We start from the raw sequence: 14318 nt of genomic DNA on the forward strand, positions 1-14318 counted from the left end.
TTTATGTACTCTTTTTCTTCATTTGGCAACACGGCAATAACGTTACAATATATCCTAATAAAAGATAATGAAAGTTCTTATACTACTATATATGTTTGGTAAGATCGTGACAATATATGCCAATAAAAGAAAAATAAAAGAAAATGGTCGAATACTAAATTTGATTTCAATCATACCACGGAGGAATATTCGATCAAAGCATTAAACAAGATTGCACCGAGCTGAAAAATCTGCACTCATCTTCTTTCACGCCACTATCAATGATAGGGACTCAGACCCTATCAGCAGCTTGAGTCCATCTAACTAAGCGCATCCTATCAGCTTGTTGACAACAACCTCGACCGAGCCCAGGCCAACAAGTGACAGCAGCCCAATGATCACACCATGCCAAATCACAAGAAATCTCTCGTCTAAATTCAAGGATTTTGTGTATCGATTAAAATCACAAATCCATATCTCGTATTTTCTTGTTAGTTTTATGTTATTGAGTCTCCTGACACTTCAACCAAGGTTTATCTTCTCTTCTATTTGTCCGTTCAATCCGTGGTGCTCAGGCTCGATAGGTCAAGAACTTATCACTCAATCACTCAGTTTCAATTCTGGATTGATGAAAACAGCAACGTGACTCCCCCTCTTTTCATTTTGTCACCGCTTAATTTGTGCATAAAAATCCCAAAATGTGCTATCAATTTCTTATCAAACATAAACTAATTGGAGTTAAAGCAAAAAAGAAATATGCTCATTTACTTTGGGCCAACTTGAGTTGTGCTCTCACATAATGGGACCAGCCGTTGTAAGAAGATAAAGAAGAGGAAGGTTCTATTGGTGAAGTGAAGGAGATCATCGCATCAATTCATGTTGCTCGGGTGACATCTAAGATGTTGAGAATTGTTGGAACAAGAGAGGAGGTGCTTATACCGGTTTGAAGATAATTATCTATGGGAATCTGTTTGTTGGTGATGTTACGGGTACTGTTCATAGTTCGACATCACTTGACGCCGATGCCCGATTGGACCCTCCGCGCCATGACACGCCATTCCCCCGGTTCCGTGCATCGTCTTCTTGGTTTAAAGTTTCTAGAGTAGTATGGGAATTTTAGATGACCAAATATATGGAGCTCGGGCATTTGAAACATAAGTGCAGTCTGTTTTCTTCTAAGAGCATCCACGGTGGATGTCCAATCTCACGCCCGATCGCCCAAAATCGAGCTTCCACTGCAAGCGCCCGAGCCTTAGCTGCGCGACTGAAAAATTGGTCGTCCTGATCTCACACCCGATCCATCAGGCGCCTGATCGGGCGCCCATTGCGACGCAGCGCCCGAGTCCGATCTCGAAAAAAAATTATATAAAATTCAATTTTTAATTCTAAAAATCAATTTTTAAATTAAAAAATTATTTTTTAACTTGAAATAAAAAACTATAATTTCACAATGATCCATACTAAAAGACAGATCCGTGAATTAGTGAAAGAATATATTTTGTAAAATATAATCCTTCACACTAAATGAACAAGTTTTGCATTGCTTGAGTAAACATTTTATAGATAGGTTTTTAACTCCAACTTTCATTGTGACTTCGATGTGGGATAAATGGCAATTTTATAGATAGGTTTTCAACTGTAAGTTTCTTTGTGATTTCGATGTGGGACAATTAGTTTTACACTTACAAGAGAGTTTTTTGTTGCTTTATGTAAAAATTTGTTTGATTTCAATACACAATCAATGTTTAGCCTAGGTAAATGTATCTTCGAAAATTATAGAGGTTGTGTGTTCAAGCCCCAAACTCAACTTTTTTATTTATTTATTTATTTTGATATTTATTATACTTTTCTCATTTTATTCGATTAATGTAAGTGTTTTATTTAAATTTATTGTGTTCTATAATAGTGTATTTATATTTTGCTATTTTTTGTTTGATTAAAATTAAATATAAAATTTATAAATTCTTTTTTTATAATTAGTAATGCATGCTTTTCATTTAATTTAGTATTTAATTTTTCTATTTACAATATGTGAAAATATAAAAAAATAATAACATTAATAATTAAATGAAAAATGGATAACTGATAGGGCTCACACTAGGGCGCAACCATCGCAGAAAGAAGGGGCATGCTGATGTGGTAACCACTAGGCCGCCCACTAGGGCGCTTACTATGACATCTATTGTGGATTCTCTAAGAAGAGCAGTGGGAGTGACATGCCTTACCTCAATGTTGATTTCTCTCTAAAGGTTTTTGATCCAAGAGGGGATAACTCAAAGCTTATGTTATCATTAACTCTCTTGACTGCTTCGTGGTTCCCATCTTGAGGACAAGGTGGCTTTCAACCATCGGGGAGTTGATACGCTCATGATTCCATATCTCTTTCATATCTTGCATTACTCCCTCCGTCCCACAAAAAATGTCACATTTTTCTTTTTAGTTTGTCCCACAAAAGATGTCACATTTCCCCTTTTGGAAAAAGTTCTCTCTCACATGAATATAAAAATTATATTTTCTCTCTCATTTTAACACACAAAATAAAACCTCCTAAAATCTCGTGCCATCCCACAAGGGTGACATCTTTTGTGGGACGGAGGGAGTATTATTTAGTTGCATTATTTAGTTAGATAATTTAAAGATTGCATATTTTTTTCATATCTTGGTTGTCTTGCTCATTAAGTTAGTATTAGTACTCCCTCCGTCCCGGATAATGTGTCCCATTTTTCCATTTCGGTTCGTCCCACATAATTCGTCCCATTTCACTTTTTACTATTTTTGATAGTGGACCTCATATTCCACTAACTCATTGCTACTCACATTTTATTATAAAACTAATATATAAAAATAGGACTCACATTCCACTAACTTTTTCAACTAACTTTTCATTACATTTCTTAAAACTCGTGTCCGGTCAAAATGGGACGAATTATTCGGGACGGAGGGTATTATAAATAGGGCTATTGTTATTCTCTTCAATCAACCAATGAAATAATTTATTTTCCTATTTATCGTATTTACTTTTTCCATTTAGAATCTCACAAATTACCAATTTTCGACAGAGCACAGTTTATCTACGACTTTCTCTATCTTCTCCAGCCTGATAAGGATCATATACTTTATCATTTAGGCTAAAGAACAAGGAAGATAATCCAATAGCCACTTTCACTCAAACAATAATCTAATGGCTCCACAAAACTAGCAACACAAGAACTAGTAAAGTATACATTAATATTTAATCTAAACCCGACAATAGATTGAAATGCAACCATAATGATTCAACGTTGCCTTGAAAAGAACTCTAGCAAGAGTATTTGTACTAGTGTGACGAGAGTTAAAAAAAACAGCTAAATCAAGTGTCTTTTCGTATTCCCGGACAGGGCTGGTGAGTCGCTGAGTTCGGCGAAGAACGAAGCTGGCGAGTCACCAGTGAGGTGCCCCCAAAATGCCAGTCCGCACCTCCCGACGCATGCGGCCCTTTGGGGCGAGTCATTCGCAACAGAGAGCCGCGTTTGACTCAACCCAACAGGGCGGGATTGAGCTTTGACCGGGCTGCCGTTCCGTATGCTCTGAGGAGGCACTGAACGAAAAGGGGAAGTGTGGAAACTTAAATTAATAGAGATTTTCATTTGTGTTTGAAGAGTTGACATGTAACATACCGGGTGTTGGTTAAATGACCCCTGAAGCTCGAAGATACATTTTGACGTTGCATTCTCGTTTATCAAAAGAGGAGTTCCATGTAGTCAAGAGGAAAAGTGCAGTGGAAGAAAAAAATGATTTGTTGGATTATTTAAGATCATTGGACTCGACATTGTTATTAGCTCTATACTTGCCTAACATTGTCATATAGCTATGTAACAACATCTTATTACTATCCCATACAAGCTAAACTAAAACAACTCGACATGAAGAAAAAACTAATGCCAAGCAGAAGCAGAGATCAAATTCCTATTCTTCCACGCCAACAGCATAGCTCCATCTCTCTCTACCAAACTATAATGCTCCGAGTAGCCTCTCAGCAGCCCTCTGATCACCGAATTCACATAAGGGCTCAGCTCACACTGCTCGAAACCCGCCATCCTAAACCTCGACCGCCACTTCCCAAACAGCTCGTGTCGCTCGACTCTCTCCTTCCCCTCGCACGCTATCACATTCACTATGTCTCTCGCCAAGCAATGCTGCTCCACATCGATCCGATCCATGCTCTCCCTTTCCGTGGCGATGTCCAGCGACTCGAACATTGCCAGGTAGTAGTCGAGGGTCTCCACGAACCTCGGGAGGAACGCCGCCGTGTTGGTGTTCGACTCCTGCTCGACAAGTGTCACCACCGTCGGGGACAGCGACTTCACCATCCGGAGAAGCCTGTCCCTCGGGTTGGAGACGTCCACGCTCTCGTCCGGAGTGTGGTGGAGCTGGAGCGGGAAGTTCACCGCCAGCGCCTCGCCTGGCCTAACGTCGAGCAACTCCCTTGTCACGTCCGAGGCAAGGACCGGGACAGGGTGGAACTCGACCGGGATGTTGAATATTTTGGAAATCTGGACGAATGTCTCCCCGACCGCGGCCAAGCCAGTGCCACGGGCGAGTCTCGAAAGGGGATCATCTACCCCAGTGATGCGCACGGCTGGAGGGCCGGTAGGGCGCTCTGCGAGCGCCTGCAACAGAGTGATCCACTGTGTGCCCTGCGCTATCTGGAAATCGACGATGTGGATGCGATCAGAGTTCTTGCAGGCTTCCGCGATGGCGCCGTTCGCAGCCATGTAGCTGAACTTGAGATAGGGGCAGACTTGATACATGGTGCGCATGTAGGTAAGGAAAGCGTTGCTATCGGGTTCATGGCATTTGAAGGCTCTGTAAATGCCGGCGCCCTTCCTGGCGAGAAGGCCTTGAAGCATGTAGGCCCCGAGGCGCTCTATTGGCGCCCCGGTTATAGACACGCCATGACTAGCACGCTCCACGAGCTTCTCGAATTGGTCCACCTTGTTGTCGGAGAGGGCTTGGGCGCACGCGATCAGCAGCTGTTTGAGGTCGTTGCTCGAGCCCTGAGGCTGGAAATGGGATGTGATGTCTTCCGCGTCGTCGTCGTCGTCGACCGCCATTAGAGCACGCTCCAGCTCCTGCAGAGCGCGCCGTATGTGGTGCTGATTGATTTCTCCATCAACACTATCCTGAAAGCAAAAGGGAGTAACTTCTTGATATTGAGTATCATGATAGTGATTGTAGGATATGGAATATGGATTGTAGGATAAGCCATAGCACTCAGATTCCATATCAATGCTGCACAAACACAAACACAAACACATATCTCCTATTAGTAAAATCTTAACTTTATGAGATAAATAGTGCTGGCAAATTAAACAAAAATAAACACAGTAGTACTAATACTATATCAAAATATCAAATGGACCACTTAGGATGAAACCAAATGGATTTACGCCATGGTATTAAAGCGATTAGTTGATCGTGGGCTAAATTTAACTAATTCACCAGTATATATAGACTGAAATTGAAAATTTGACTGATCCAACAATATATCTAGGCTTTAAATTGCTGGCCTATCAGAAATAAGTCTAATCCCTCCCTGATTCACCTTGAAATGGATTAGTCATTTTATCACTGATTGATTCTATGATATAACCCAATGAATTTCTAACACAAAATTGAGGTGTAACATGAGTAGTTAACAAGCAAAAATAAATCTCCCCAATATTTAGAAACTCAAAAAAATCATACTTAGTAAAGATGAAAACAACTTCTACCCCTTCATAATCATAACCCCAAAGGTTTTGCCCCATGAAATCTCTCTTGAAAACTCAATTGAAATAAGGGATTGTTTTGGGAAGCAGAGAAGAAACGAATAAAGAGAAGAAGGGGGCCCAATATTTTTGTTTCTTAATTCCATGAAATTTCGAGAAATTCGGAATACTTAATTGACAGGAAAAACAAAACAATTAGGAAATCGGAATCACGCCAATAAACGAAGAAATGAAGGGAAATGAAGTACCTGTATAATGTAATCGTATGAATTCTGGTTGTGAACAGAGTATTGGATATTAATCAAAGTGAATAACAACAAATCATATAAATATTTGAAAACTATTCGAATTGGGTGTTACAGAAGAACACTCTCTAATGGTGTATATATATATAGAGAGAGAGAGAGGGAGACTGAAGGCGTGTGTGAGCGTGTAGAAGTGCCACGTAGATGGATATTAATTAGAATAGTAGTGTTTGACGTCAGCTCCGAGCTCATACCACAACATACCGTTTTTTCCATCTCCAGTAAACTAGTCCAATCAAGAAGGGCCAGTTTATCATTTTAGTACGATCAAGAGTGTCCATAGTGGTGCTCCTCTTGGATATGCCTAAATCACTATTTTTTGAGCATGTTCAATAAACTTGGTCCTGTTTATAAAAATTTAGTCACCATAATAGTGGCTCTCCGATTCACCAATTAAAATTATTTTCTTACATTTTTTATTATATTTTAATTTAGCTAGAATAATAATTATTGGACAATAATATTAAAAAATCTAAATTAATTTTAAAATTTTTGACAATTACAAGTGAATATATTTATTGAAAATTTGAATTTTAATTATTTCCGTAATTAGGGTGTGAATTGAAATCACAATCCTTAATTTAAAAGTTGACCAATTTAATAGGGATTTAGTGATTGAAATTGATTTGTTTCCTAAACTAATGCAAAATTTTTGAAAACTACCGTTTAATTTTCGTCACACACTCTCTCTTTCTCTCTCCACTTCATCTTCTCCAAAACCCTAAAACTAACACAAAGGGGAGGGGGGGGGGGGACATTGAAACCTGGCCTGGGCCGCGGCTCTCAGCCCCTGCAGTGGCGAGCCGAGTCGCGTGCCCAAGGGCTTGATATAAAATAGAAAGATGACTTAATTAACAAGGAACAAAGGTAGTAATTATTTTTTTCATATATAAAATACGTTTATAATTTCCATAGGGCTTGATATGATAAATTTATGAAATTTACGTTTATGAAATTTAAACATCTCATCAATTCTTTACTTTCCTAAATATCACTATCCAAGAATAATTAAGAAAAGTAAAAAATTTTACCAGAAAAAGTAAAATTCAGTAACAAATAAATGACGAGAAACAAGAAAACATAACTCAGTGAATAAGATTTTTTTTTTTCTGCCAATTAATAGATTGCAAGTTCAAGTAATGTTAAGATAGATTAATAGATAGTTTGAAAAAACAATGATGGAACTAAGTAGATCATAGACAGAAGTGAGAGAAAATTAGCGGATAATAATTATACTATATTTGTTCACCAAAAATAATTTTATTGATGGACTACACATATTTTAATTGAAATTGGTAAATGGTAGTGCATGATAAAGAAAAAGATAAAATGAGTAAAGTATGAGACATAAAAAAAATGTGAAAGAAAAACTGAATAATAAATGAAGAATAACTCTTCATTTTTAAAATAAGACGAATTTTGATGGATAAATGAAAATGAAGAAACTACTTTGCCGAATGTGACGTCTTTGGTGCCAAAGAAGATAATTAAAGGTAGTCTTGAATCTTGATGGTGTGAGTTAGCGTTTAGAGTACATTATTCATGTTTAAAGCTCATTTTAAAAGATTTTATACACTACTATATGTTTTGTTTTTAAGGAAATTATGTATGCAGTTTACGATTTACTATTGTTTAAGCTACACAAAAATAAGAAATCGTAGGATATAAAAAGCACATCTCATAAAATAACATATCTTCTCTATACCTTTTAAACACACCCTAACAACACGTTTTTAACATTTATATTAATTATTTCTATATATTTCTTTATAAAGTTGTCTCTTGGCCTCTTTAAAAGTCATTTGACAGATTCCTGGCGTATAAATAATTTGTTAAACAGATTAGTTGGTTTGGAAAAAGACTCAAATTTAAAGAATAATGAATGATAAAACTAATATGGACACAGTCTGTATGTATGTCTACAGTATTTAGATTTGCTTATGGACACAATCTGATTGGTTTTGAATATTTGATCTGGAATAAATTAATACACTGAGTATAAAATTTTGTTTAGATTTTTTCAGAATTTGTTTTAATCAATTTGAAGTTTTGACAAATTTTGAATTTTTAGATCGATCAGGGTAAAGTGTATTCAAATTAAAATATACAAAAAATTTGATTTATTACTATTATTAGTAGTTAATTAACTATGCTTTTCAAACTATTTATATTTCTTTAAATTATATTCCTTATTCAAACATAAAAATGTATATAATTGTACATACATAGTTAAACTTTTTTTAAAATTTTATGAAAATCGACTTATAAATATTAATTGCTATAAAATAAATTACATACTAAACATGTTGCAACAATTTAAAACAAATTTGAAATTTAACTTAAATATTAGCATGTTTAGAAAAAATATTTTTTTACTAAATATTGTATAATTAATTCAAATCAAGCTCCAAATAATGTTACAATTTAACATAAAGTTTCTATATCTCCTTTCTTATTGCTACATAATAATATAACAAATAACAAAATTACTTTTTAATTAAATTTAATTAAATCTAAAAATTAAAGATATTATGTACGTTTAGCTTTACTCTTAATACTATTATTTAAATAAGTTGTAATTTACAATTTGAGAAATGGATAGGGTGATAGTAGAGTGTTGATTGAGGGTGACATTGGTGGGAAAACTACGATCGATGGGGACGAACCCCAGTACAACATAGTGGGGAATGAGACGAGTCCGATGGGACGATACCATGAGAGGGTTAGGAGCTAGAAAGTTCACATTTATTTTATAATTTTTAAATTTTCTTTTCAAGGTGAAAATGAGTTGGACATGCCACGTCACCTCCACGTTAATTAACATTGGTAATAGCATCCACAATAAGAATATGGCAGCATAGGTCAGCCACTCTCTCTCCCTGCCACGTCAGTAGCACTAAAAATCCACATGTCCATTTACTCAAATAGGCCAGCCATAGGCTAGCCGCAATAAAAATAATTCAAAAACAACTACATTTACGGAATTAAATTTACTATTAAATTACGGAATTAAATTTACGAGACATATACGGGAAAATTCATTCATTTCATTAAAAAAAAGGTATATAGATAAAAAAAATATATATGATTTTTTTCTAAAAAAAAGGGCTTCCACACACGAGCCCCGCCACTCTCTACTCCTCGTCGTCGCCACCGCCATCCTCGCCGCCGCCGCCACCCGGGGTATCTGAGCCCGCGTCTGAACCCCCCATCAGTGCCCTCGAGGCATCCAAATCCACCCATTAAAACAAGTGGTGCAAATGAAAATGAAAATGAAATCGCGTATATATAGGTTTTCAAAACAAATTTTAAAAAAAAACTAAAATTGGCGCTGGCCGATCGGCACACCACAATGGCGGCCAGCGCACACGAATCGGCTAGCCCACGCCGATTTTCTCGCCGATTCTCGGCTGGCCGGTTGTAATGGTTCGGCTAATCGACCGGCTAGCGACGCGAATCGGCTAGCCGATCGGCTTGCCGCTATTATGGATGCTCTAATAATAATATTTAATTTGGCCGGAACAATTATACATAAGATATTAGCTACACGCTCAAAGTTGATGTATTTTTCACCAAATTAAAGGTGGATGGAAATGAAGTTATAGTTTGTGAATTTAGTGGCTAATAGCCCTAGTTTTATCAGTCCAAATTAGTCTAGTATTTAGGCAGTTCCAAAACATGTCCAAATTTAGTGGACAATCCAAAATAAACATGACTGACGGGAGTAGTATTAAAATTACTTGTTAATTAATCAATATCAAATAAATTGCCCACCCATGAAAAGGTAACAATGTATTTGAGACAAATAGTTTGGATATACAATGTTCCTTGAACGAATTATTCGTTGATACAATTCATATGTTTAAGTTTCATGTTCCGTTAATTTTGAATAATTCATTCTTTGTGATTCGACATCCATCTTATCATGGGTTATTATTTATAACAATTCATGTATAACCGTACAATTGATTAAGACACCGTCCTAACAAAAGAATAAGATTCTAAGAATTTAGCTTTAAAGTGTTTAAACTAAAAAGCTAATGGAGAATGAGTGTGTTCTGATTCGAGTTGATGAACCCAGACAAATATTTGATAGTAATTTGGGACGAGAAATAAATAAAATAAATCGTGTCGAAGCATTGATTGATGGCATATAAAAATAATATTGCAACAACTCATAAGACCAAAGTTGTTTTTAAATTCATTTTTTACATGTGGCCAAATATTTTGTCGACAACTTTATTATTTCATAATATAATCCAATTTTAAGAAAGCAGTTGTTTTGACACGGCCCAAACTATCAGGATATGTGAATTAATTATTGTAATGTGAACTAATATAATTTAATCTTATTGTGTTGGGTCTTAATTTGGTATATTTTCAGTGGCAGTCATGTTTGTATACGTCAACCATACATTTGATCTTATTAACCAATCCATGCTACTTCATTTTTCTGCTACATCTTTTTCGTATAAAACATGCTACACTTTTTTTTTAATTTATCCTAAGATGACATATTTTTATTCTTAAAAAACTTTAATTTTTAGCCAACACACCTAACCACTTTTTCACTTTATAATTGTATCCAACTCATGTTGTCTCTCCATTTAATACTCCTTTTTTTCTTTTTCAATTAAACACATTAACCAACAACTCAATAAAATTATGTGTTTACCTTGTATCATCTTAGCCATAACGAAGAGAGTATAATATACTCCATCTGGACTCCCTCCATCCCTAAAAAAGTATGAACTATTTCCTTTTTAGTCGTATGTGAAAAATATAAACTTTCTGCTTTTAAAAACCAACTACACTATTAATAATGTAGACCACACTCTCAATTAACACTACTTCCACTATTCTCTTGTACATCTCCCTTACCACTATGACAGTTGTCATTTTCATTGCAAATTCAGAAATAACTTACATATTACTTTATATGTCCCTCTTTAGTTGGATATTTCTTTTCGTAAAAAAGATAATAAAGTTTTTGTCAAAAAAAGAAAATGACTAAACTATCTTTTGATGGTACAAAAAGGAATACGATTATCATGGGATAGAGAGAGTTTGGCATTATATATATTGAACTTAGGTCTTATGCAAATTAACCTAGGACATCATAACACTGCAGTGAAGAGTATTATACTACATGTTGATATAGATAGATACCCTTTCTGTCCGACTCAAGATGTCCATTTTCCACATTTGGAAACAAATTCATCTCTCCTCCCTCATTAAAATATTCAGTCACATTTTTCACTCTACTTTATCATATTTAACTACTCCACCTAAAATCTCATGTCATTCAAGAATGTTGACATTTTAAATGAGACGGATGGAGTAGATAGATACAAGTTCATGCAACATTATAATGTCCATCAACATTGAAGCATAATAAATTTGAAACAAATTACATAATCTAATGTTTAAACATTAAGTCATGTAGTAGGAAGATAAAAATCTATCGCAATAAAGAATTAAACACAATGGATAATTACTCATCATATTTAAAACTTCTTTATACACTACATTATCTTTAAAATTAAAATCAATTTCATCATTATAAACCAAAACCTTCAATTCTTCACAATTCGTCACTCTTCAATAGAACTCATAGGTAAAATAACTCGTTTGTCATCTTTAAAGTCGTCAGTCTCACCTAAAACTAAAATAAAATACGGAACAAAATTAATTTGCAATGCACAAAATCAATAATCAATATGTATTAAAACGATCATCCGTGAAGCAAATCATAAGATGAGACCCATAAAAGTACACAACCGAACAATTCACACCACATGCATCCGATGAAAGGACAAAAAATATTTTTATTTGCAATTCTAATCAAACGTTTAAACCAAATTTAAATGACATGGTAAAACCCCATGAAACAATTATCACAAAATATAATTTTTTCAATGTTAAATCATAGGAAATCAAAACCCATTACAAAAATACATTAAACAAAAGAATTTACTTATAGAACTTATTTATACTCTAAGCCCATGCACGCTTGAAAGATTAAGTTGAGATTATAAATTATATAAGTATAACATACATGAGTAAAAATATCATAGGCTAATTTGGGCAGTACCCAAAGGTTCGGCATTCTTCACGATTCAAGCATGTCTGGTAATCTTCTCGGGGACAGTTTTCTCGACGAATCCTTCACGATAAGTTGCACAAAAAGGCCGCAATCAAGAAGCGAAGAAAAGTAAAGAAATCGTCATGCACCCTATGTGAAAGTGAGAAGGAAAATTACCTGCTAATGAGATCTTTAGTTTCTCTTCTAAAACATCTGGAAATGCTAAATCAACTTTCATTATCCTGCAATTGCTAAACACATCATGATTAATAATCTATATGAATATGATGCATAATTAAGATAATATATTTAATTTTTAATGATTCCCCCCACCACAACCGGCGGTTACATGCTTTTAAGTTATGGTGGGCAGTTAAAAAAACAAATTGAAGGAAAGATTTTGTAATATTCAATAATTATCATCCAAAATTTACAAATATTTAAATTTATATCCAAAACTTATAATATTTTAATGAAGGCTAAAAACCTCCCCCTCACTCCACTTAATCAAATATTTAACGACCTTTAAATTATATATATTTAATTTAATATAACCTTTTAAATTAAATGACATAAATTTCTCCAAAGCTCCTCTAAAAACCTCCCATTCACTCCACTTAATCATATATTTAATGACCTTTAAATTATATATATTTAATTTAATATAACTTTTTAATCTAAATGACATAAATTTCTCCAAAACCCCTCTTTTATATATTATATAGATAGATTATATATTTTTAATTTAACACTTAATCACACTTTTAAATGTTAGTATTATTTTGGTGGTAGGAAGTATATTATTTAGTATACGTGGAAGCATTCCTATAATTGCCACAAAGAAAGTATTAAATTGGAGTATATATTTTAATTCACAGTCCTCCCAATCACGCACATTTATATTTTTAATTCGTTTAAATATTTATTTTAAAGGGATATTTCTCTAAACACCTCCAAAAATTCTCTTATTTCCCTAAATATCCCAAAAACTCTACTTTTATATATTGTATAGATTAAGTTGTCCATGGGCCCCTGTACATACTTAAGTCGCACAACCAAATTATTACTCCTAGTAATTTGGTGTTATGCCAAGCGTTTGATTTCTTCGATCAACAACACTTGATCAAACTATACGATCAACCGTGCTACTCATAGCACTTCCATCAAAAACAGCATGTCGTCATCATAGTCAATCCACATCACTGGCGGACGGAATGTAGAACTAGGGGGGACGGTGGTACCCCCATTTTTTTTCTTTGAGTAAACAACAAAAATAGTCCCTGGACTATGCGTTTATCTCGCAATTGAACCTTGGACTTTAAAATTATCTCCAGAAAACTCTGGACTAAGCGTTTATTTCAAAATTGATCCCTTTTCACTGTTTCGTGACGAAAATACCCTTTTAAGGGGTTTTGGGGGGTTTGGACAATTTGATCTTTTTACATTTTAAATCTGATATTATTTCAGTGATGTACTAAATTTGATATTATTTCAAAATTATCATTCTTCTTCCCTTTTGTCATCCTTTACTTTGTTTCTTTATTTCAACATTAGATTTAATTTTATAAAATTAAATTTTAAATTTTAATTTTTAAATATCAATAAATTTTTTTAATTAAAACTATTAATTCACGGACACTATAAATATTGAAACTATTAATTTTTGTTATTTAATATAATATTAAGCTGAATTGAAGAAATACATATTAATCATAATAAAAAAATAAGAGCTATTCTATTTAGCCTTCGTTCGGTTGTTATAATTGCTTGTGATTAAAAATTAGTTGACTAAAAATTTGATACTACTAAAAATTTGATATAGGAGAATTTTTGTTGAAATTTTCTAGTTAATTTTGATTGTTTTCAAAATAATAAATGAAAGTTATATTAGTCTTACATTTGATGCATATTTATCTCAGAATAAATCGTGTTATATGATCTATTTATGATTAAAACTATTAAATATTGATTAAAACTAACGAGTCGTCGTACTTTATTGATTAAATATTAGACACTATCAAATCTTGATTAAAACTATTAATTTGTTATTTAATAGTAATTTTAATAATTAATAAAAATTTATTGATATTTAAAAATTAAAATTTAAAATTTAATATTATAAAATTAAATCTAATATTGAAATAAATAAACAAAGTGAAGGGTGGAAAAAGGGAAGAAGAATGATAATTTTGAAATAAT

At 33.9% G+C, this 14318-nt stretch overlaps 1 protein-coding gene across 2 annotated transcripts; it reads right to left on the reverse strand.

Annotated features, from left to right (window-relative positions):
* Positions 1-3737: 3737 nt before the first annotated feature.
* On the reverse strand, positions 3738-6159 carry LOC125214440 (chitin-inducible gibberellin-responsive protein 1-like). 2 transcript variants are annotated; one of them, XM_048115461.2, is made up of 2 exons: positions 5978-6159; positions 3738-5250 (listed from the first exon to the last, which is right to left on the reverse strand). In XM_048115461.2, the coding sequence occupies exon 2, from the start codon at positions 5241-5243 to the stop codon at positions 3894-3896; it is 1350 nt and encodes a 449-aa protein (XP_047971418.1). In that variant the 5' UTR covers positions 5244-5250; positions 5978-6159; the 3' UTR covers positions 3738-3893. The 2 variants fall into 2 exon arrangements, with proteins under 2 accessions (XP_047971418.1, XP_047971419.1); XM_048115462.2 differs by having other exon boundaries at positions 3738-5141; positions 5978-6157.
* Positions 6160-14318: the final 8159 nt, after the last annotated feature.

This window comes from Salvia hispanica, chromosome 3 (assembly GCF_029641045.1).
Source record: "Salvia hispanica isolate PSC_SH4W2 chromosome 3, Shi_PSC_v1, whole genome shotgun sequence".
NCBI lineage: Eukaryota > Viridiplantae > Streptophyta > Magnoliopsida > Lamiales > Lamiaceae > Salvia > Salvia hispanica.